Here is a 25482-nt window from a genome sequence, read left to right as displayed (position 1 = left end):
TCAGTCCTGAACTCCTACCCACTTCCTTTGGGGGAACACACGTATGAAATCCATGGGGAGGGGGAATAAGGAAGTAGAGTTTTGTGGACGCTTGCGGGTAGAGGGGTAGGCAGAGTTTCTTCCAGGTATCTCTTCAGGGGGGGGGGGGGTATGAAAGAGCCCCCCCCCCCCCCCCCAAACAAAATGGAATTTATATATAAAATGTTTACTTTCAAGTGTATGCCACCTGGAAATTTGAGTCCGCCCCCTCTTCCCCCCCCCCCCCTGAGAAAAAAGTCTGGAAGAAACACTGTGGGTAGGTAACTTTCTCACAACAAATATAACATTCGCATCATGCAAATCTACTGTATTAAAAGTTTAAAGTATTGATTTTTTTAAAAATAAAAAATGTTTTAATGACAAGCTATTAGATCTAGATAATTATGCACTAAAATATGAAAACAAATGATTTTCTTTAAATATAATAATTCATTTTTTTTATTTTTAAAATTAAAAAAAAACTTTTTTTTATACTGACAAACGAAATTATTTCTTAATGGACAGTGCCCCTGATCAGTAATTAAATATATAATGATGTACAAGCATTAGTTTCTTCATATTCTCGAATTGAAAGATCTGTCAAACGGTTACTATCAAAGATTGATAATATTTCTGGAACCTTAAACCTAATAGTAATAACATATGAATAAATCATTAAAATTAACGTCGAAATAATTGCATCCCATGGCTTGCTTTGGGATTTCCCACTGTGGACCATCTATGTGTGAAGATTTAAAAAAAAAATATTATGATTTCATGTTTTTGTACCTGCAAACTGACAGGCTAGTACAGTATTGTCTCGGCCATGATATGTCATTTTGGTGAAAATGTATCTTATTATTTTAATGTGTATGGATTTTCATGGGAGGCCACTCTTCACCGTAAAGCAAAATTATTCTAGATACTATTCTAAATTCAATTATAACATAATTTAACCAAGAATCTATTCCATTGCTAAGAAACAAAGATTGATAATGATATGAAAGATTTAAGACCTGAAATAGTTAAAAATATTCAGTTATTCTTTGTGTTTAATAAGTCATAAGGTAACTTTACTCTTAATAATGTCATATGTTAATAAAATGACACTCAGAAATGTAAGTTTCTATTAGACTTTATTTAACCAACAGACCTGAGGAAATTTGGCACATAGCTGCCATCTCCCCAAGTGACTACATAAACATGTTTAAATTGAGGTCACTTTGATATTGTCCTAGTTTACAATGACCTGTGTATAATCTTGAAGTTAACACAAATATTGCACTGAAAATAGTGTACATATTGTTCACTTTCTTTTACATGAGTATACAATAAAAAATAAAAGTTAAAAATATAAAATATTCACATACTCATGTCTTCTTAACGAGGTCTGCTCATATTTACTATAAGCAACTGGTAGTTTTAAAAGAGTATTTCAGTATTTTGCAGAGTTTATAATTGTGTAAAATATGCTTTGTAATTTTTATGTATTAGAGTTAATTAGAGTTTGAGAAATGGTGGATGTTATTAACCAATATCTGAAGATAAAGATGAGCACTCAAGTTTGAGCAGGCATATTTAGAAAGAGCATTGGATTATTTGAGCAGACCTCACTAACATGTAGTTAATCAATGGGAACAATTTGATTGATCTAGCATCTAATCCACTCCATTGGTACAGATTGTTATAATGAGCTCTGTAAATTACATTATAATGCCAAGCTCAGTGACAGCTCATATTGTCACATCACTACTCCACTCAGTTCAGCCGCTTATTGTATTTTTAAATTAGCATCCAACAAAATCTTGTTTAAACAAATCATAAAGCGACCTTCTGACAGACACCAGGTTAAAAAAAATAATGACTGAACACTTCAGTTACTTCATGAACTCATCAAATGATAAACATATCAGAGTTCTGGGTGAATATGTGTTGTTCAAAAGTGGCCTATAGTACATCCCATTCATGTTTACAATAGAACAAATCCATGGCTGATGTGAATACAATAAGTATGTGATAGAAACAAATGAAACAGTTGTGTTGCTGCAGTGAAATCACTTAAAGACTTTACACATTCAGCTTTTTGCAAGGTAATATCAATATTACAATTCACATTAGAGAACACAACATCACACATAAGGCTTTTTTCTTTTTGTGCCTACCACAAAGTACTAAATCTTGGTTAATGTTTGTATGCCCGTTAGAGCAAATTACAAAAATATAAAACTTGATCTGGCATTGACAAACATATTTGATTTCAACAGGTTAAATATCAAGCATGGTTTTATTCATATGTTTTGTTGTTGTATTTATGTAGGAACACAATAGTTAGGGTGTCAAAGTACATTTTATCTGCAAACATTTGCATTTTAAAGAAAATTATGTCCGTGACCTCACAAAAATGTACAAGATGTATACAAAAAAAAAAGACTCCAGGTCTTCAAAAGCACCAAAGTATGTTAAAGTTAAAGTGATATAAATAACTTACAAAATATTTGACTGAAAGTACTGAAACCATATGTTTGCTATGTCACATATGGCTATTGTGCCCCTGGAACTCCCATTACACAGCAATAAGAGACTATAATTTCCCTGAGACCTGGCTGTTGATACCCAACCCACTATGACCTTTTTGTCACTAATGTCAGATCTCCTGTAGTACAGATATAAAAATTTTCTTTTAGATGATGTCCTATGAATGATCCAAAGGTTTACAGCCATCTAAGTGAACAGAACTTTCAGAGCAGTGGAGGGGCAGCAGCCAACAGATTTCTGTGAGTAGTTACCAGGATCTTGATAAAATAAATAAATAAATACTGACAACTTGTATAAGAGTTTGTTCTTTTACTTTGGACTGTCTTGAAATAAAGCTGTGTAGAATTCAGCTGGTGTCATAGTGCACTTGTACTTGCTAACCATCTCTTGTATCTTCAGCTTCCTCCTGACATGAGGAGGTTGATAGCTGGACAAATAGTGGAAAGGGGTTATAATAAACAACAGAGGTTCAAGTCTCTATGTAATGTTAATTATTTAGTGGATTTATAGAAATATGTTCTATTGAACTTACGATTCACTCTCTAATCGTCGTCTTCTGCAAATATTAATAGCAGTCTGTCTCACCATGGAGCCCAGTGTCCTTCGACTAACCACCATGCCATCAACTAGTGGAATTGCTATTGACATTCTGGTTAAAAATATAAGAGGAGCTAGTTTTACTACCATGTATAGGAAAATTAACAAGACATGAAGTATTAAGTATGTAAATGGACCTACTTGGTCTGTGTCTTCTCATATTCCATCATATGGATTCTAAACAAGCCATTCTGTAAGGCATGAATAAAGATGACATAGACATCTTTTTCAGCTGGTCTCAGTACAGTTGTAGCACTGGTACTAGTGCCCTGCTCTTGCCCAGTACTTGTTACAATCAGAAGCTCAGCTAAACAGAAGAGATATACATTTTACAGTTTGTTTAAGATGCAATAGCAAAAAAAAAAAAAAAACATTCTTATTTTAAGATAGGTGGTTTCAAATGTAAAATTAAACAGCAAATGCATGTGCTTACATATGGGAAAGTTATCATGATCCTCAAAGCTCTCCAACCATACAACCAAGACTTTTGTGTCTGGTCCAGTCATGGAGGCAGGCTGACGGCCTAGTCGCCTGTACTTGACCCCAGGCTGGGCTGCTGCAGGAATTTCCTGGGGTGAGCCTGGGGATTCCTTCTCCAAAAGACGACTCTTCTCTGCCTCAAGTAGTAGAGTTGTAGGTTTAGCTGCAGGATCTGAACCTCGAAACATTGCTGGAGATTTGTCTGAACAAAGAGTTCAATTAAGTGATGACTGTCATTATTGTGAATACTAATCATTACAAGGTTTACAATTAATAAAGCAATGATCAATACAAAAATTAATCTAATCTCTTGAAATCCTTTTCCAAATTTTAGCGTATGAAATGTTTAGATGATAGTTAATGAAACTTAATGACAAGAATATAGTAAAATTTACTTTCTGTGCCGATCTCTGATGTACTTAATGAGCGAAGCCTGTATGTTTCTGGTGATGGGACGACTAAAGCTAACTCTGACAAAACATCTGCCCAGTAGAGAACTTGTTGTCTGCCGTCATACAGACTGCCCCCTGTTCCAGTCTGGTATTCATCTTCTGTAGACAGTGATATGTCAGCATTCAAAAGTCAGCTTCTTCAGTAACATTTTGTCATGGTATACAAGCCCAGGATAAGACTAAGTTTCATACCATCCATGTCGTCTGGTTCAATGATCTTCCATGATGTAGTTACATGACCTGTCCAACCTGCATGTTTCCTCACATCAACTGGCCAGCCTAGGGCATGGAGGAACTCTACAAACTGCGGCTGAACATTGCTGTAAGAAGTCTATTGGAAAGAAATACCCTCAAGTTGTTGATAATAGTAAAAAAAAAAATTATGACTGCTAATAAATAACAGGGATGAACTTGAATTTTTTTTTTAAACTACCCATTTAGGTTTTAAGTGGTGCATAAAAAACCCAACTTACCACATTGGATAAAATCTCTGCAGCAGTTGTCTGCCCATGCTTGACATAAAATATATGAACAGTGTCATTATCCCGGCTAGGTATGAAGTCTAAACACTCAAGGTCAGTGAAGAGACCAGAGTTGGTGGTGTCCAGCATGATGAGATTTGGTGGGACACTGCTGTTAGAGGGCTCCTATGTGGAACAAGAGAAAACTTAGGCTGATATCTATTATGTATACCATTTAACCCTTTACTGTTCTATTAGAGTATGGTGTTTCTTTAGTGCTGATGTGGCTGAAATATGCTAACATTTGCATTTTAAATATAAGTAAATAATGGTCTCAAAAAATGTGCAAGATGTTATTTTTATATTAAAAAAAATGACATGTCATCATAAGCACCAGTGAAAGTGATATACAAGTTAATATAAATAACTTTTACACAAAAAAATTAAATGGAGGTGTGACTGATAAAATTTGGAAAAGATCATCATTATTGTTCTATTACAAGCAGCTAATTTTTTAACATTAGTTTAAAGTTAAAGTAAAAAAAATTAAAGTAGTAATATTAAAACGAATTAAAATACCTCTGCTGTCAAATTGAGCTTTCATTACAATGCAACAGTAAATTAATAAAATAATAATCAAATATTTTCTAGGTTTGATTTTACTTTAATTATTTGTAAATTATTACACTTTTAGTACTCCAATGTTATAAATTAAGACTTTTTTTCCTGCTATTCAAAAACTTTTAACCCTTTGAGCCCTGGCCTCCCTGACCTAATTTCTCCCATTTCCTGAGCTCCCAGGCCCAAACCGATTTTCACTAATCTGCTTCTAACTTTGCCTATAACTTTTGAACCGTTTGAGATAATCAAGCCAAATTTGGTATCCAGACTCTGGATCAAACAACAATGCAGCAAGATTCTGTAATTCTTTATTTTTTTTTTACAATGTTTGAACAGAACAATGTATATAAAACGAACACATAATTATTGTTTTAAAAGAACATAGTAGAAACCAATTTACATTTAGTAATTGTTTTGTTATTATTGATACCTGGCCATACTAGTTGATCACCAGAAGTCCACTTTTGTATGATAACTTTCAAAACAGTCATCACTGCCGGACCCAATGCAAAGAAAAAATTCGCATGTTTTGCACCAGTAAACATTTTTTTTTCGTTTCGGCAAGTCTTTGTCCTTGACACCACGTGCATCAGAACGTACTTGAACAGTTTCATTGTCACTGTGAATTTCAATGTCACTGTGTTCAGTCTCAAATTCAACGTCACTATCATCACAATATAGACCAGGAATATTATCTTCTTCATCAGAATCAATAAGTAGTTGTATTGCCTGAGATGCATTCATTCTACTTCTTTTGTTCATATTTCGGTCTTTTGCTTCATCTTTTGCACCAACTGTATGTGATGAAGTCGACGGCTGTAGCTCAGCTTTTAGTTTCGGCGGCATTGCTACGAAATGTAAACACTTTCACTTTTCCTAAAATCAATTTTTAAAATCATAATCCCGCACTCAAAAGACATATGCGCAGTTTTAGTCAGTCTTCCGCTAATTATATTTAATTAGACGGTATACCGGCCGCTAGGAATATGACGCTAGATCATCGGGCCGGAAAACCGGCTTTTCGGACATATATGCCTAATGTTGAAGCCGGTTTACCGGCCTGGCGGGCTCAAAGGGTTAATAATATGTATGTGTATTTTTTTTAGTAATTTTAAAATGTGTTTGGAGGTAAAAATATTTTAATGTAGAGGGTTAAGCTGGTCAATAAAAACTTACTTTTAAAGCCTCTAGTGAAAGTAGACCATAGTGAGACAAAAACAAACGAGCTGTTTGGTATTCATTACAAATCCTGGGGGGAAAAAAATGAATTGTTGATACACTTAGTTAAAGAAAGCTATTCTGAAAAATTATCAAAAGAAGCTATTTTTTCAATTGGATATCAAACAGAAGTGTCTTATTATTTTTATGTCAGATATTGTCATGTATGTGTTCTAATACTTATTGTAGAAAAAGGAACATCATTTTCCCCATGTAAACTAATTTGTTGGGTGGATATAATGAGTCTGTGTCTGAAGGGACTATAATTCTCTTTAAAAAAATGTTCTTTAAAGAGGTTGAACTCGGATTTTTAGATAACAATTGGGACAAAATTGATGACAACGTTATAGGTATGGTAGACTGTAGAGGGTTAACCATTGTCATTTTTTAAACTTACCCTATAATTTAGAAATCATGGCTTAAAAAGAGATATGCATCAAAATTCAAGTGACCACTCACCTAGGTGGCTTACACTCTGTTGTAGGGTCAGGAAAGTGAGTTTTCTCTCTTTCTATTTTAGCTCTCTGAGACACTTCCTTTTCAAAGGTTGACACCTGCTCTATCAGGTGCTTCATCTTGTCAACATCTGCCGATTGTTTCTCTACCAGCACTGACTCTAAAGATGGGATGCTTTTCTCTCTAGATAACAAAACACAGTCATAGCTAGGCTACATTAAATGCTTGTAATGTATTTAAATTAAAACACTATTTTCTTATCTCAAATAGAAATGTGTCCAACAAGATAAGCAGATGTCCCAACTTACGCTTTAGTCTGTGCTATTTTATTAACACTCTCAGGGAAGTATCTGTGTTTCAGCTGGTGCTGGACACCCACCGAGTCATCAGGTATAGGTCGGCCAGGGTCTGACAAATGGGCTCTTGAGGAGATCTAAATGTGTAATTCAAGTTTTTGCTTTTTGGACTTTTAATATAGTAATCTATAACAGATCATCATTTTTCTAATCAAAGACATAAGATCAACATTTTAACAACACTTACTTTACAAGCCCTAGGGGAGTGTCTCAACTGCATGGTCCATGCATGACGACCAAAAGCTCCTCGGATCAAAGCAGTTACAGTAGGTAAAGGATCTATAGAGATTAGCACAGGTAACATTGTTACAGTAGGTAGAGGATCTAGAGATAAGCAGAGATAATATTGTTACAGTAGTTAGAGGATCTAGAGAGATAAGCAGAGATAATATTGTTACAGTAGTTAGAGGATCTAGAGAGACTAGTACAGGTAACATTGTTACAGTAGGTAGAGGGTCTAGAGAGATAAGGAGAGATAAAATTGTTACAGTAGTTAGAGGATCTAGAGAGACTAGTACAGGTAACATTGTTACAGTAGGTAGAGACATAAATTAACAAATGTAACATACTTTAGGTAGAGAGAGACATTAAGAAATGTAACATACTTTAGGTAGAGTACTTTAGAACAGGCCAAGCTAGGGCTGTATAGAACTAACCTTCAATGTTTCCTAACGGCTGCTCCAGTAGACCCACTATTACAGAGTTGTCGATAACAAAGTATCTGAACAAAGATCCTTGCTCTGGCAAAGTGTTCCCTTTAGCAAACTTGAGCAGAGAACGTTCATCCAGCAGGGAAAAGAGGGACTCTGGGCCACAAGGTGGAGGAAAAGCTCCCTAACAAAGACAGACAACCAACAATAATATACCTAATCATATAATTAGGGAAGGCTATATAAAAGCTACCTAACAAAGACAGACAACCAACAATAATATACCTAATCATATAATTAGGGAAGACTATATAAAAGCTCCCTAACAAAGACAGACAACCAACAATAATATACCTAATCATATAATTAGGGAAGGCTATATAAAAGCTCCCTAACAAAGACAGACAACCAACAATAATGTACCTAATCATATAATTAGGGAAGGCTATATAAAAAAAGCTCCCTAACAAAGACAGCCAACAACAATACAATTCCTAATCATATAATGTGGAAAGACTGATAAAGACCCCCTACAAAAAGGGAACCAATAATACAATACTTAATCATATGAGGGAAGACTTAATATTAAAAGCTCCCTAACCAAGTTAACCAACACCAATAATATTGAAACAAACAATGACGAAAGACTTATTTTTATTTACATTGGATTAACTACTTGCAGGTGTAACATTTTCAAAACAGTGGGCACAATACTAAGACTTACATATCTAAAGCAAAGTTAAAGTGTTTCAGCAAAATATTTAATTTTATACAGCCAATATTTTCCAACACTAACATTAAAAGCCTAAAATATTTTTATAAGCCTAAAGAACATACATTTACAAGTAACAAATAGCCATGTGAAATTCAACTTGATCAATGTCTGTTAAGTTTTGAGTGATTAATGATACAGGTAAGTAAAGTGACTTACCACTTGATCAATGATACAGGTGAGTAAAGCCTCAGCTGCATCCTTGACCCTCATGGAGGCAGGCATCAGTTCTTTGTTGCCTTTAAACTTTGGTGGGTCGCTAGCTCTGTTCTGTAAGAAATCAGCAGTAATTAAGATTTTTAATCAATATCAGCTAAAGTTAGTTTTCATTAATAGTTTCAGCTGTAGTTTTAATCAATCATGAAATTTTAATAATACACATAAAACTAAAATATATAATTATAATACTCAGTGTTACATAAGTATCATTTTTGTTTATAAAGAGTTACCCAAGTAGATTTAGTAACATTAGGTTCTTTTTTCATTTTAAAATAATAGACAATTGCAAGGTTAAAATATGAGGTAAAAAAAGGTTCAACATATAGTATTGGCTGTTGATGTGAATGATTTGGAAGATTCAGCAGCATCTTTTTCATGAAAAAGCAGGAAACAGCACTTTGTATTAAAATTTTCAGTTTTTAGGACAGATTGAGAAATTTAAAAATATATTCTATAAGAAAATTCTGGTTCACTTTCAGACATAAACCAATTGAACTTTTGGCTAATCTATCTAGATTCTGTTAAACTGGTGGTTTTTTTTACAGGCACATTTATTCTGACACATTGTGTTACAAATTTATTCATAGAATATTTTCAGTCTATGGTCATTTCTTGTATACAATTAGTAATATTCAGAAGAAAAAGAAAAAAATATTATTCATGAATATATGAAAATAGAGAAGCATAGCTTTATGAATGGGTCAAACTGAAAGATAAAACACCAAGATACATCCAATGAAATAGAGTAGGATTAGGGACTGATGGAATTGAAGTCAAGTACTTAAATGATGTTTTTTTTAATGATACAAGCCACATTGAATGAAGAACAAGTAGAGCTTGGAAGTCAAAAGGTTATATTTGAGCACTATGAGCAGTGGCTTCTAATAGGCTTTTATCTGTATTGTCCTTAAATAAGTGTGTAAGTATATCATCAGTATTGTCCTTCTGATGTTTGCAGTTAAATGTGCAGAGATTTTGTATTGTAGTCTAAGCTAAGTTCATAAAAAATAATTTTGGTTGTTCCTATTTTTATTTTGTGTTTCTAAATTTTTACCAACTTGTGTCAATGGATGATTGGCATCAAGCATGACATTTATGTTGCCAATGAAGGAATATGAGTAAAAACAGTGTCAAACACTTGGCTAAAAGCACAGCTAGATCACACATATAAACTGCATAAAGAAAACAGCACTATCAGGTAACTGTGAAATCTAGCTTAACTATCCATTGATAATCAGAGTGACCATCAAAGGCAGCAATCCCAGGGTATTAATTTAAATATTTTCAAACATTAAAGCTTTTAGTAAAGCATCCCTACTCCCACAAAACCCCTGCTAGACTTTTCTACACATGTCAAAATGTTTAAACATTTAAAAATCGAACTTTACTTTGCAACACTGTCAAAGAACAATAATTATTATGATTTAGTTAGTGAGAAACACAGTGCTGTACAGTTGCTGGTTGACTTGGTCCATGACACCATTGCTGGCAATTTAAAGACATTCTCAGCAGTTGCTTCCCTCAAAAAACCTGGGGGTGCATCAGATTTAAAGACATTTTTTCTCCAGCACTTCCTCAGTTTGGCACCTCCGTGGTCCTCTTCGGTGAACAGCTAAGTCAACTTTGAAGTGGTTATTACCACCTTGCAAGGCATATCCATAAAGCTACTGCTAGCTATTTAGCCAGCCTCAGCATTTTAGTTTCTGTCAGGGGATATCTTTTGTCCAGAAAGGATGATTTACAGACATGGACTCTTAGCAGATGGCATTCCAATTCTAAGTCATCATTTCCATTTTGGCAAGTGTCAACATTTTGTAGCCACACTGCCAGTGCTCCAACTACAAGTTTTCACTGAAGTGAAGTTATTGTGTGAGGAACTTTAAAAGTTACTTGACATTGAATATTTTGAAGTATCCAGAGGTCTTAGACTGCAGAGGGTTAACAGAGAGGCACTGAGACAGTGGAGGGTTAACTGAGAGGCACTGAGACAGTGGAGGGTTAACTGAGAGGCACTGAGACAGTGTAGGGTTAACTGAGAGGCACTGAGGCAGTGGAGGGTTAACTAAGGCACTGAGACAGTGGAGGGTTAACCATGAGGCACTGAGACAATGGAGGGAGAGCCAAATTAAGGCTCTGGATTACAGTACTAAGTAGGCCTACTAGGGAAACTTTTCCATAAGTTTTCATCTTAATTATCACTTAATTAGCATCTCAGTTGTCATATATCTCAAGATGATTAATTATTATTTTCAGTCTTCTGTAGTTTCTAGACCCCATCAACAGGTTTAAGAAATAAAAATAAAAATGTGTTAATCCATAAATAGTTTTTGCAAGTTAAAAACATGCGGACATTCAACTAAAACAACAAGAAACCATCCTATGTGTCCACCATTTGTTAAGTTAGCTTGTCATTCTCAGCTACTACACTACATTTTGATACGGTCAGCAAACATCACAACTGTCAAATTGAAATTAGTTACATCTTTTTACAGGGAGCTATAGAGAAAATGCTTTATTATGGTAGGCTTTACAGGCAAGTGTGCAACATGCAACACCTGGCCAATTTTAGTTTTCAAATAACCTTACAATCCCTGGTAATTAACATACCTTTACTACACATGCTTATGTTAAGCTTCCACTGGCAATGTTGCTATATTTGGTTATTCTATGACCTGAGTCCTGGCAATGAGCTAGTTAGTAGATAAATAGTGAAGCAATAGCAAGCAGTGTAGAGACACCAAGCCTAGCCCAAACAAGCAAGCATTGAACACAAAAAGGGGGGAGTTGGGGGACAGACTCCACTAGACAGGTGGGAGGCCATTGTACCTTCATTGACACAGATTTAGCATCCTTGTCAATTTTCACTTTCACTGTTTGCATTTCCTGAGTTTTAGTCTGAAAGAGAAGTCAGGTGCATTCAAGCCAAATGATTAGTTACAGAGGGGTACCAGCAATTAATCAGTCAAATCTGATGAAGCAAAGCATCAAGTCTCATAGAGTGATTAATCAATTAGCAGCTCTTAATTAGCAGGTATATATGGTGTGAGAGGTAATAATAATTGCTGCACTAAGTTCTTTAAAAACATTTGCAAGTTACAAAATATAATTTAGATATCAAGTATTAATCTATAATAGCAATCACTACAGCATTGTTAATTTGATTTATACATGTATAGAATATCTATCTAACATAGTTATGTATGTAATTGTATTTATGAAAAAAAGCAGCCATTTAAGTGATTAAAAAAATCATCTGTATTGTGCTAGTGTTGCTGGGTTATGGAAAGAGTGGCACATCATTCAAATAGTTGCAGTGGGACTTTTTGTAAATATGTAATTTCCCAGTGTTTATGGGACAATTTACTACAGGTCCATAATATTGGGGACAATTTACTTTGTCAAATGATTGGAGGAAGGGGGGTAATTTGATTTTTTTTTAGTATGGCCATATTTTCTCTTTAAATGCTGTTCTTTTGTGACCAATATTGGCAATATTAAAACTACTTTATTTTGTCTACAATCAAGACTAGGAAATGTTTGTAAAGGACATTACGTAAAAAGTATGAGAGTACTTTTCACCCAGAAATATTCTGTAATTCAAAAGTTAATTATATCTTTCACCAGCTGATGATGTCTATCTGGTAAAACTAAACTGACGCTGTTGAGTTAATTAGGTTAATGCAGTCCATGACAATATGGAAGTAAATGCCTGTAATAGATATTAGATTTAGTAATAAGCTGGTCAATTAAGTCTAACTGTATAACATTGATCAACAGAAATGAAAGTTATCAGATATTTGATTAGGGATTGACATTTCAATGACACATTATGGAATGTAATGAAATAATCTGGCTAGGTTTATAAGAAACCGTTTTCTTAACTCTAAATTGAATGTATTTAAAAAAAACATTAGAAACTAAACAAAAGAGAAAAGAAATTTCTGTTAAAGTATGTCTTCTTTTAAAATAAAATAAAAAGTGGGTGAATACATTGTGCTAGTGCTGCCAAGTTTTCCCCCAGTGTGGGTACAAAAAGAGTGGCACAGACAACTTCAGTGTTGCTATTTAACAACATCTTTGCCAACAGGTTATCAAATCATTGCCTCAAAGAACCAGAAGCACAACAAAACATTATTAAACACATGTTTGTCAAATATTTGAGCTTAGTTTAAACAACAAATAGCCTGAATCATGGTTTAATATACTGACTGAGGGATTCTGTAACTACAGTAATGGCTTTAAGCCTATTATACAGATTTTAACACACTTTGTTTCAACACAAAGTTCATGTAACTGTTTTAGAGTCAATTTAACTGAATCACTAGCAGTAGGTCAAGAGTCTTAACTTACAATCAAAGGAATATATGACTAAGTATTTATAGTAGTTTTTTGAGAGAGAAGTGTTAATTAAAAATTGAACTGAATCCATAATAAATGTTTTACAATAATGAAATATTTGACAATAAAGAAATATTGAACTGAATTCATCCTAAATATTTGACAATTAAAGAAATATTTATCTGAATTCATCCTAAATATTTGACAATAAAGAAATATTTATCTGAATTCATCCTAAATATTTGACAATAAAGAAATATTTATCTGAATCCATCCTAAATATTTGACAATAGAGAAATATTTATCTGAATTCATCCTAAATATTTGACAATAAAGAAATATTTATCTGAATTCATCCTAAATATTTGACAATAAAGAAATATTTATCTGAATTCATCCTCAATATTTGACAATAAAGAAATCTTTATCTGAATTCATCCTAAATATTTGACAATAAAGAAATATTTATCAGAAACAAAGAGTGGCTTTATGGAAAACATACCTGTGATTTGGATCCTGAAATACCAAGTTCCACAACTTCTAAAACCTGGTGTAAACACTCTCTGTCATAGAGCAGTGAGCTGTGCTCCACAAGCCACAGTTGCAGGCATTTGAAGGCTGCACACAGCATGGAGTGGAGGTCCCTGGAGTGGTTGGGTGCTGGTCTAGAGCACTGGACAAGGCAAAGTTACTTCAGTACACAATACTGGACAAGGCAAAGTTTACTTCAGTACACAGCACTGGACAAGACAAAGTTTACTTCAGTACACAATACTGGACAAGGCAAAGTTTACTTCAGTACACAGCACTGGACAAGACAAAGTTTACTTCAGTACACAATACTGGACAAGGCAAAGTTTACTTCAGTACACAGCACTGGACAAGACAAAGTTTACTTCAGTACACAATACTGGACAAGACAAGGTTTACTTCAGTACACAATACTGGACAAGGCAAAGTTTACTTCAGGACACAGCACTGGACAAGGCAAAGTTTACTTCAGTACACAGCACTGGACAAGACAAAGTTTACTTCAGTACACAATACTGGACAAGACAAGGTTTACTTCAGTACACAATACTGGACAAGACAAGGTTTACTTCAGTACACAATACTGGACAAGACAAGGTTTACTTCAGTACACAATACTGGACAAGACAAGGTTTACTTCAGTACCAGAAATGAACATGTTTTTGGCCATAAGACAATAGGCTTAAATAAAAACACATCTTGTAAGAGAACCATGAGCCCAACTATCATGGCCTTTAATCAGCTAGACTCAACATTTCTCACCTGGGCTCTAAGACTAACTGCAACAAGCTACTCACCTGAAAAACAATGAGGTCACATATCCACTTGACAGTTCGTTTACACATGAGCATGTTGGCAGGTTTAATCTTGACCTTGGCCAGCCCAGCCAACAACTCCATGGCTGCCAGAGCCACGTTTAAGTCAGTCTTCCATGTTGCCATCAGGCGGTTACATACCAGGGAGGTGGCATGACCAAACAGTCCATACGCTGTATCTAGACAGTGGGAGGTATTTCACATTTACTACAGTGCCATCCATATTTCCATTACACTTTTAGATATAAATGTCCAAATAAAGAAACAAGTTCCAGCTGTAGGTGAGTGGGTCAAACATGTAGTTACCTAAGTTGGTGGATCCAGTGGTTTGAAGTCTCTGGTATGTTGTTTCCTGGTACCTCTCCTGGTAGCTGGTGGTGTCTGTAGACGTTGAGCTGGGGCTTGTCTTGCTCATATCTGGCACACACATCAACAAACACACATATAAATTAACACAGAAATTCAGAGGTCAAATAGATGTTTTGAAAACCATCACATCACACACACAAAATGTGACAAAAAGAATAAAGCAGGAGTGATCTCCCCTAAGCTTTCTCAAGTATTCTTATATAACAGTACGGGGGATGACAATTCGAGATATAGACATACCTTTATAATCAATTCTTACATACTATAACTTTTAAAAAAAGAATAGAATCTCATAGGAAAAAAAAATTGCGCATCAAGTGAACAATAACAATGCGTTATATATACGTTTATTGAGAAATCTGAAATTACTCAAAATTTGATAGAAAACAGAGAATTAGATCTTTTACTTAAAACATGAAATTTCATCTATCTATCAGAAACAGTACTCAAGTTATAGGCTTTTGAAAAACTGAAAGTAGAATAAGTTCCACTTCCGGTTACCGGAAATTGATGACAAGTTGAAACAGAACTACAAATTTGATATAATACTTATATAAGTAATTCCATCAACCTAGCAGTAACGGTACTCAAGCTAACGTGTTCACAGACAGACAGAAAAGATTGCAAAAATTTTCCAACTCAGGAAGGTCTAAAACGTCGATTTGTGAAAATCTCTATTTCGATTTTTTAAACGATTACAATACTTCCTTTATACGCCATATATCTGAGAAAGTAAAAATGTGCTTGATGTGTAAGACCAACCTGCTTGCATGTCTGAATCACTGAGGTCCTGGTTAGGTTGTAAAGGGAGATTATCTGCCTGCTCACTGGTAGCCAGATCCTCCACAACAAGCAGGAAACCACCTGGAAACAGTAAGTTGTGACATTAGTACAGTCCTCCATGTGCCTAAAGCAAACCACCTGGAAACAGTAAGTTATGACATTAGTACAGTCCTCCATGTGCCTAAAGCAAACCACCTGGAAACAGTAAGTTATGACATTAGTACAGTGCTCCATAATTTGCCTAAAGCAAACCACCTGGAAACAGTAAGTTATGACATTAGTACAGTCCTCCATGTGCCTAAAGCAAACCACCTGGAAACAGTAAGTTATGACATTAGTACAGTGCTCCATAATTTGCCTAAAGCAAACCACCTGGAAACAGTAAGTTATGACATTAGTACAGTGCTCCATAATTTGCCTAAAGCAAACCACCTGGAAACAGTAAGTTATGACATTAGTACAGTCCTCCATGTGCCTAAAGCAAACCACCTGGAAACAGTAAGTTGTGACATTAGTACAGTGCTCCATAATTTGCCTAAAGCAAACCACCTGGAAACAGTAAGTTATGACATTAGTACAGTGCTCCATAATTTGCCTAAAGCAAACCACCTGGAAACAGTAAGTTGTGACATTAGTACAGTGCTCCATAATTTGCCTAAAGCAAACCACCTGGAAACAGTAAGTTATGACATTAGTACAGTGCTCCATAATTTGCCTAAAGCAAACCACCTGGAAACAGTAAGTTGTGACATTAGTACAGTGCTCCATAATTTGCCTAAAGCAAACCACCTGGAAACAGTAAGTTATGACATTAGTACAGTGCTCCATAATTTGCCTAAAGCAAACCACCTGGAAACAGTAAGTTATGACATTAGTACAGTCCTCCATGTGCCTAAAGCAAACCACCTGGAAACAGTAAGTTGTGACATTAGTACAGTCCTCCATGTGCCTAAAGCAAACCACCTGGAAACAGTAAGTTATGACATTAGTACAGTCCTCCATGTGCCTAAAGCAAACCACCTGGAAACAGTAAGTTATGACATTAGTACAGTCCTCCATGTGCCTAAAGCAAACCACCTGGAAACAGTAAGTTATGACATTAGTACAGTCCTCCATGTGCCTAAAGCAAACCACCTGGAAACAGTAAGTTATGACATTAGTACAGTCCTCCATATACCTAAACCTCAAAGACAGACAAAATCTTTATTGGAAGGCACATCTCAAAAAGCAGTGGTGGCTTGTAGTAGTTGACTAAATATAATAAACCACTGCACTTTGGTACAGTATAAGGAGCTAGAAGAGAAAAATATTACCTAATAACATTTGGGTGTTTTGAGAGTCTGTTTCATTAGTGAGTGCAACTCTAATCAGCTCTGTGATCCGAGTGCGCAGTGAGAGGAAAGTGACCGCTTGCTGACCATCCTCTTTCTTCAAGATATCTGGAACAAAGACAAGACAATTTTAGCCAAAAACAACAGATAAAAATAAATGTTGTAATCAACATTTCTTCTTAACGTAATAGTGACCTTTAAAAAATGAGTATTTTATATACCTTTAATTTCCAAATGTTTAAAATGTAGAGGCAAGCAGAGCATAGAGATCAACAAATGGATGCAAGCCTTTCTCAGCTCAGAGTAGGGGATCTGTTCACATAGCCTGGAACAAACAACACAGCACATCAAACTAAGTCAGACTTCTAACAACACACAGCAAACTAGGTCAGACATCTAACACACAGGAAACTAGGTCAGACATTCAACAATACAGCACATCAATCTGTGTGAGACATCTAACAACACAGCACATCAAACTAGGTCACACATCTAACAACACAGCACATCAAACTAGGTCAGACATCTAACAACACAGCACATCAAACTAGGTCAGACATCTAACAACACAGCTAAGTAGGTCAGACATCTAACACACAAAAACTAGGTCAGACATTCAACAATACAGCACATCAAACTGTGTGAGACATCCAACAAAACAGCACATCCAACTAGGTCAGACACATAACAGCACATCAAACTATGTGAGACATCTAACAGTAGGAGATTAAAATGTATTTACTAAAATCTTTATATAAAGCATAAACAATAAATGTCACAGCTAGAGTCAACACTGAGCTGTTAAAAATGTTTTTAATAGAAATTTATCCTTTAACAATCATAAGGACCACACTGTTGAACATTATGTTATGGTTATTTCACATTACACAAAGCTTCAAGTGGATCCGGTAAGTTGGTACCAAACTACTGCATTAGTGAACAGCAGTGAAATAAACAACCTAAAAATAAATAAGCAAAGTCCTACTTGAAATCTGGGGTTGTTTTACTCAGCACTAGTTCTATGGCCTTCAAAATGTAGGGTAACAGTAGCTGGACTCCAGACAGGTCCACTCGCAGCAGTGAGCAGGAGTTGAACAATATGTTGGACAGGACTTCACCACTTATGTTAGCCTGTACCAATACAACAGGCAACATTTAAATCAGCAGGAGTTGAACAATATGTTGGACAAGACTTCACCACTTATGTTAGCCTGTACCAATACAACAGGCAACATTTAAATTACATTCAATCAGCAGGAGTTGAACAATACATTGGAAAAAAACAATATTTGACTTGACTAAAAGATAACATACAGTTGAAAAAAAGTACCTCATCAGTCTGTAAGCCATAATACATTATGAGATAAAAGCGAGAATAATATTCAGGGAGAATAGCCTCCCCTGTCTTGTGTGCACAAAAAATTCTACAGAGGGCGCCACAGGCTTCAGCCCTCCCTGCCTGGTAGGCCACGTCTCTGGTCTGGCTGGGGTCTGTGTTGAGGTCCATGGAGAGAGAGCTGTGCTTGGACTCAATGAATGAGCTTGTCCTACGCTCCTTGACTGAAACGATAAAGAATTGAGAATCTGAACCAACTTAACACAGGGAAATGTGACCATCAAACTCTGACTGGTTTGTACAGTGAGCCTACTGGCAAGCTGGCTAAATAACAATTAACCTAAGGGCCAATAGACTCAATTTACTTTAGATATCTAAACATGTAACAATAGTATTTGACTAATTTATAAACTGATTAAAAGATTTTGTTAATTCTATCTTTGCATTTAGCAAACACAAGAGACGTTGACATAAAAACCCAGGGTAAACCAACCTGGAGCAGCGTGTGATGGATGAAGTTTAACTCCGGCCAGAGAAGCATCAAACAGCCAGGCATCAAACAAGTGAAGAATGCTGTTACATTTTGGCCGTTTGGGGGCGTATGGCAGCCTGGTGTCCAGGGTGAGCTTCTCTACATTGATACTGTTTACTGGCGGGGCTGCTATACTTTTGGCATGAGCTTTTGATGTCACTGGAGTCAAAGGTGGAAATGGGTACAAAACACACATTTGAAACTTTTTATAACATTAACTTTTCACTCTAGCTAGGTTTGAGACATGATGATAACCAACAGTTATGTAAAAACTAGTCATGGATATATATGGAGAGTAGTTTGAGAAAAAAATAGTTTCAACAGCTCATTCTGCATAAACAAAAGATGTGTATAATTGTAACTAACATGTTCACTAAAAAACAAAATTGTGTACCTTTTTCTGTAATGGATTTGTTAAAAAAATATTTTAACTGGATAAGAAGAAATAACTGAGCAATTTTTTAAAACAAAGCACAAGTAAGACAAACCTTTAGTGGTGAGAGCAGATATTGTCTTCACTGCTTTTCTCTGTCCTGGAGGGGTTGATGGGGTGGTCACAACTTTACTGCCTATACCACTGTTCTGCATTTCACACAGAGACGCCTCCATCTTAATTTCCTGAGGGAGACCTGAAGAAATGTCCTAACAAGCTGATCATTTCTATATACATAACTATCTTATATAAAGGCTAGTACAAGATGAGAAGGTGATCAATATTATACACACAACTATCTTATATAAAGGCTACCATAAAAGATACTTGAAGAAATAGTTACCTAAGAAAGCATTGACCATAGCAGATATTCCCTTCATAGCTCTCAGGAATACAAAAGGAAGCCTAGACAGACAAGGGTGATATGAAGGATCAACAACTGCATCACAGGTCAGGGCATACTGCAAAAACTTGGGGGTGTTGCTGACCACACTTGGGCGGCTCAAGTCTACTGGGTTCTGGAGGATGTGCAGGAAGCGGAACCAGCACTGGGCTATGGATTCACTGCTCATGTCTGCCGGCAACAGCTGGGACTCCTCTTCTCCTGAACAATTCAATAATTAAAATAGTTTGATGATACATCCATAGCAAAAAATGCAATCAAACTACAGCACAAACATCTTACCAATGGTCATTTCAGGAAACTCTGGTCCATACATGATTTTAAGCATGCTGGCTGTGAGGGTGTGGTTGACACGATGCCACATGGTGACCAGAGCCTCGTGGTGGCGCCAGTACAGGCACATGTTGCGAAATGTCTTCCACAAGGATGGTGATGGGAAGCTCTTGTGGCAGGCCATCAGCCAGATGACAAACAGCACATTCAGCACACGGTCACAAAGATGTTCACTTATGTCATCTATAATCAAAGAACACTTTTTTTTCATTCACAATAGTGTAAGTTCAGATGGTAATTTCTGAAGAGTGCTAAGACATTCATTAATTAAAGTCAGTTCACTAACTAATCAGACATTTTGGTTGAATTTCACAAGAATATTTACAAACTGCATCCATTAAAATAAATACTGCAAATTTAATGCGTAGGTATGTGTGTATGTATAAATATATAAATAAATATGACAAAATAAATATAATCTGTAATTTTAAAATAACAATTAGCCAGATAAAAATAGCATTACTCCCAAAAAAAATGTAATGCTAGATCATGAATTACCTGACTAAATCAGAAAAATCTCAAATAAGATACACTGTTTACATAAGCTACAGACTGAACCAAAGCCATGGCTACTTTAGTTACATGATTTTGTGGGCATACTTTAAAAAAAATAAAAACAGACTTAAAATTAATTAAGCTATGATTTGTCAGTGAAATTTAACAACTTAAGGAAGCCATTTTTATTATGTTAAATCATAATTACAATGTTTTGTAAGTACTTTTCATGTTAATTGCTGCTATAAAATATATATATAAGCACTTGAAAATAATAACTTAAAACAAAACAAAAAGCACAAATTACACTGCCATTTACATTTAATTATATTTTTTTTAATGTCAATTTTAGTTATTATTGAAGCCATAAGTACATATTAATAAGCTATAAAATGCATTACTGACAGTATGCAAAGCCTCTCCTTACAACAGCTTATTCATTGTTTATGTACTTAACATTTATTGAAATAACCGTCACCTGGGACTGGCATTTAATTAAATATACTATTGGTAGTTTGGTGTCTGGCCAACAGTCTTGTACTGTATCTGCTAGAACACAAGGTGCATATGGTTTCTTGTGATTGATTTTAGACAAAAACATACAAGCTATTTTATTTGATCGCAAAATGAAAGACACTGATACAAAAACAGACTTAATTTATTTTGTGTTGAGACAGCCTTGTTATCAAAGTTTGATAATTTTAAAAGTTCAACTTAATTCTTACAAGCTATACAGTTTAAAAAACCTTTGTAAGATAATGTATTTTTCTACCCTTTTTTATTCTGTTCATTAAGCTATACATTAACTAATATGGACAGTAAATAACATGCTTTGTTTTGAGACCAGAAATTAGCCAGTTCTAAAAGCAAGACAACACCAAGTTAAAACAGCAAATAGATAAAATCACATGGGTGCAAGATTTTATTGTTATAATAGTGTCTCTAGATTACATGGCATTTAGTACACATTGAGAAAACTATTCAGTCAGAATAAAAAAAAATTTAACAATCAAGTTTTTTAACACTACAGTATTAGATAAAGGTATACATAACAAATAATAAAAAACTATCAGACAAAACTGATAATTTATTTTGTATTTCTATTGTTTAATTTTTTACAATATTCACCGATAAATTGCAATAAGTCTGTGTTGAAAGTTGGTAAATTAAACTGAAGCTAGAAATACAATCTTTTTAAACATTTACTGATAAATAAAAAATTGATTGTGCATATATATAAAAGAAGTATACATCTATTAATAATAAAAATTTGTGCCATTTGAAATAGTTGGCATTAAAGAAAAAAATTGATATTAATAAGCCATTATCAGTTAATTATTGTCAGTTATTTTAGAGCATGTATCAAATGACACAAATTTTATTGATGCTTATACAAGTTGTTATTTATAGCCAGCCAATGTATCTTACCATTACTCAATCCAATCACGTCTGCATGGTGCCAAAAGGATGTTAAAAAAATTGCATGCATCAGTCAAAATGTTGGTTGAAAACATACAGACAAATGTAAAGATGTGCATCACACGGAGTACATGCCATGTTTGATGTACAATTAAATCTTATGTGTACTATTTTTTTTATCAACACTGGTAGATTTATTTTAATTTTATTAATTTATTAAAATAAATTTATTTTAAAAATTAAAATAATTATTAAGATTTTTTTTCAAATAACAGTTAATGAAAAATATTCAAGGTTATAAGAATTCAACAATTATAAATCATAGCTAAATTTCTGCAGCTGCTTGCAGTTATGTTCACTCATGAAAACATCCCCAGTTTCAAAGTCTGATTGGAAAACCAGACAATTTTAAAGAAAAAAATATTCAGGATAAAAGGAATTACTTTTAAGAAACATGAATTATCTTAAAATTAGTATCCAATGTTTCTAAAAAAGTGAGTTTTGTTAGTAGCATTCCCTATTTCAAAAGATGGTCCTATAAGAATTTTGTTTTCTACATTCATGATTCCAATGATTATTATACACAAAACAGCTTACATAGGAGGTGGAAAGTCTCAAATTTCTTATAATGGGAGCGCACAAAAATGTCTTAAATTGGGGAGCGCACAAAGCGTAGAATGAATGAGTGAATTAAATACAGGTTACAATCATTCAAAGCTGGGACCTAACAAAAACATTTTCCTAAATGTAATCTATGGAAAGTTTACCTTTTTCAGTAGGTGGACTTAACAGACTGTCATTTGCTGCTAATAGAAATTTCAGCAAGACCTCCCATGTTTCTCTAGTCAACATTGACGATTCTTTAGCCATGGTCTCTATGGCTCGTAGAACACGGTGACACAGTAAAGCTTGCCTATTTACCAAGTCTGGTGCTGAAAGATCAATTTAGAAAGGTACACAAGTGATACAGAAAACAGGACTGGGTGGCCTACCTTTAACTTGGGTGTTATCAGTGGTACATTTTTACAGGTAAAAATTCAAGATAAAAATGAATGATAATTTTTACATATGTTGCTTAAAAAAAGTATGCTGAATGAACTCACGTGAATCTGGACGGGGAGTGAAAAGATTGAGCAAGTGGTGTAGCATAACTTGGGCAAAAGGGTTGGGATCTTCAATGATAGGACGTGGCACACAAGGTTTGGGACTGACTAGTGCAGTTAACCACTCAACATAAACTTTGACACAGTTGTTGATTGTCTCGTGCTCAGTTAGTGGTAAACCCAAACCAAAACAAAGAACCTAAAAATAAAGTTAGACCACATTCATATTACATACTAAACAATGGTTGCAATCTATATTTTAATAATCATATACGCACTAAAATTAAAATTGTACCTCCATAGTCCAGTTGACATCTTTCTCATCTTGAAGACTACTGGGTTCATCTGTTCCAGATGCTATACTTAAGCTTTGGGCAATGTGTTTTACCACATGACATGCAACTTCTCGTCCCACATTAGCAGGAAACTTGTGTAAAACTGATTGGTTTCCTCTGTCACATTGAATCTCCTCTTGCAAGGAGGCCCAATCCCAATACATTTTCCAGCACTGTCAAGACTTTGCGATTGGTATTTCATCAAACAGAACTGTCTAAACAGTTGTCATTCTTTGATCTACATGACTAGCTTCAATAAAATACCTGAAAAATTAAATACAAAAGAATAGTATTGTTTTAGAACAAAAAGAAGAATAGCAGGGCTAATCACTGCAATAATCTAAATTTTTTTGTTGAGTCTATTGGCATTGGGGGAGTCAATAAAAGTGACAGGCATTTCTCAGAGGGGGTGGTATTAAAGCCATATTAATTAATTTAATGAGTCACATATTTCTCACATTACTATTAGGCCTAATTATAACTACCTAATTAGTAGGGCCTACTAACTATTATACTTGTGACTTAGGCCTATACTACTAGCCTGGGACGATTTTACATACTACGTAGACCTCCCTAAAAGTAAAATCTAAACCGATAGATTACTAAAATGAAGTTATTAAGTTAAGTTTAAGCTAATTAAGACTCTTTACTTAACTACTAATAACTAGGGATTCTATCTAATTCTAGTCATATATAATATATCTACTATCTATCTAGATCTAGTCTGAGTAGTTAGTAGGACTAAAGTAACTTTTACTTTACTAATACTAATTATTAGTTAGTAGGGCTAAGTAACTTTTACTTTACTAATTAAAGTAGTTAGTAGTTATTTATAGGCCCTGTGCGTAGTAGCTGTAATTGTAAGTTTACTAAGTAGTCCAGTAAGTACAAGTAGATCTAGATCTTCTTAGATGTCTTCTTAGATCTAGCTAGGCTAGGCCCCTTCAAAGTATTCATTCAACATTCAACTGTATTCATTCAATTTCATAGTGTAACCAAACATAATTTATTTTTGACTAGATCTAGATCTAATAGTAATAATAGTATTAATAGTAATAGTAATATAATATAGGCATAATTATGTATTTCAATTATGTATTCAAAAATCTAGAATCTAGATCTAAATCTAGATGTCTAGATTTGTTTTTATTTTGATTATTTAGGTCTAAGTTGAAAATATAGTGAAATACATAGCCGGAAGTGTCTGTAACAACTAATAGCCGAGGAATGCCGAAAAAATACTAAAAATTAAGCTGTTGAATAGATCTATTGTTAAAATAAATAGTACATTCTTTGCATAGAGTGAAATCTATTTAGATCTTTGTGCGGGTTATAAGGGTCATCCATAAATGATTTCAAACTTGTAGTGAGGAGGGGGTCCGAAATTTTGTGATGATGTGTGATGAAGGGAGGGAAGGGAGCGCTCAGATAGTGTGACGTCACACTTGCATTTGAAAAAAGTATTGCTAGAAACTGAATTTAGCCATTATTTCGCATTTCAGAACACTGTTTTAATAAATTGTAATAGAGAGTGATTAAAATACTCTATGGTGACTGAGCAAAGTCAGTATTTTTTAAAATTTATTATTGAAAAAATAATTCACCTGCAATTTCGAGGGGGTTGTAGGCTGATAGGTGACGTCATTTTATGGTTGGGGGGGGGGTGGCTTTTGTGACAATGTTTTCAATTTGGAGAAACAGAAGAACGCCCCCCTCCCCCGAATGAAGTTTATATAGAAAATATATACTTTAACCAATGTCCGCTTCTCCCACCCCACCCCCACGAGAAAAAAGACTGAACGAAGCACTGCCTTGGAGACGTTTGTTACTGTTTTTCAGTTCACCAACAAGAATTGTGTTCGTCTCTTTCTAACAATATAATTGTGGAGCAATCTTCCAAATAGCTAGGATTGTTTTAATTGTAGAAAGGATAGTTTCCCACATATGTGAAAATGGCATACGCACCGAAATGGTTAAATCAATTCGAGAATAGGCACTTCTTCAATCAACTCTTTCTAATTTGGGGTACGGGATAAGTACCTAATGGTTTAATCATATCGGGAATAGGCACTTAATTCTTCAATCAACTCT

At 34.7% G+C, this 25482-nt stretch overlaps 1 protein-coding gene across 4 annotated transcripts; it reads right to left on the bottom strand.

Moving 5' to 3' along the window:
- Nucleotides 1–1137: 1137 nt before the first annotated feature.
- Nucleotides 1138–24598, bottom strand: LOC131956064 (ral GTPase-activating protein subunit beta). Of its 4 annotated transcripts, none has more exons than XM_059320434.1 (31): nucleotides 24582–24598; nucleotides 23352–23655; nucleotides 23057–23255; nucleotides 22721–22885; nucleotides 21963–21983; nucleotides 19989–20222; nucleotides 19647–19907; nucleotides 19359–19499; nucleotides 18832–19029; nucleotides 18333–18562; nucleotides 17988–18133; nucleotides 17224–17327; nucleotides 16985–17110; nucleotides 15651–15752; nucleotides 14826–14936; nucleotides 14502–14698; nucleotides 13676–13846; nucleotides 11662–11730; nucleotides 8776–8886; nucleotides 7851–8028; nucleotides 7382–7473; nucleotides 7147–7271; nucleotides 6842–7021; nucleotides 6341–6413; nucleotides 4556–4729; nucleotides 4275–4413; nucleotides 4026–4181; nucleotides 3584–3832; nucleotides 3292–3457; nucleotides 3086–3202; nucleotides 1138–2980 (listed from the first exon to the last, which is right to left on the bottom strand). In XM_059320434.1, exons 2-31 carry the CDS (start codon nucleotides 23553–23555, stop codon nucleotides 2863–2865), a joined length of 4557 nt encoding a protein of 1518 aa, XP_059176417.1. In that variant the 5' UTR covers nucleotides 23556–23655; nucleotides 24582–24598; the 3' UTR covers nucleotides 1138–2862. The 4 variants fall into 4 exon arrangements, with proteins under 4 accessions (XP_059176417.1, XP_059176418.1, XP_059176419.1 ...); XM_059320435.1 differs by lacking the exon at nucleotides 24582–24598 and adding an exon at nucleotides 24262–24280; XM_059320436.1 differs by lacking the exons at nucleotides 21963–21983; nucleotides 24582–24598 and having other exon boundaries at nucleotides 23352–24183.
- Nucleotides 24599–25482: the final 884 nt, after the last annotated feature.

The sequence above is a fragment of the Physella acuta genome, unplaced genomic scaffold, assembly GCF_028476545.2.
Source record: "Physella acuta isolate Inbredline_101_S28 unplaced genomic scaffold, ASM2847654v3 ptg001126l, whole genome shotgun sequence".
Lineage (NCBI taxonomy): Eukaryota > Metazoa > Mollusca > Gastropoda > Physidae > Physella > Physella acuta.
This window is presented reverse-complemented; position numbering and strand designations above follow the sequence as displayed.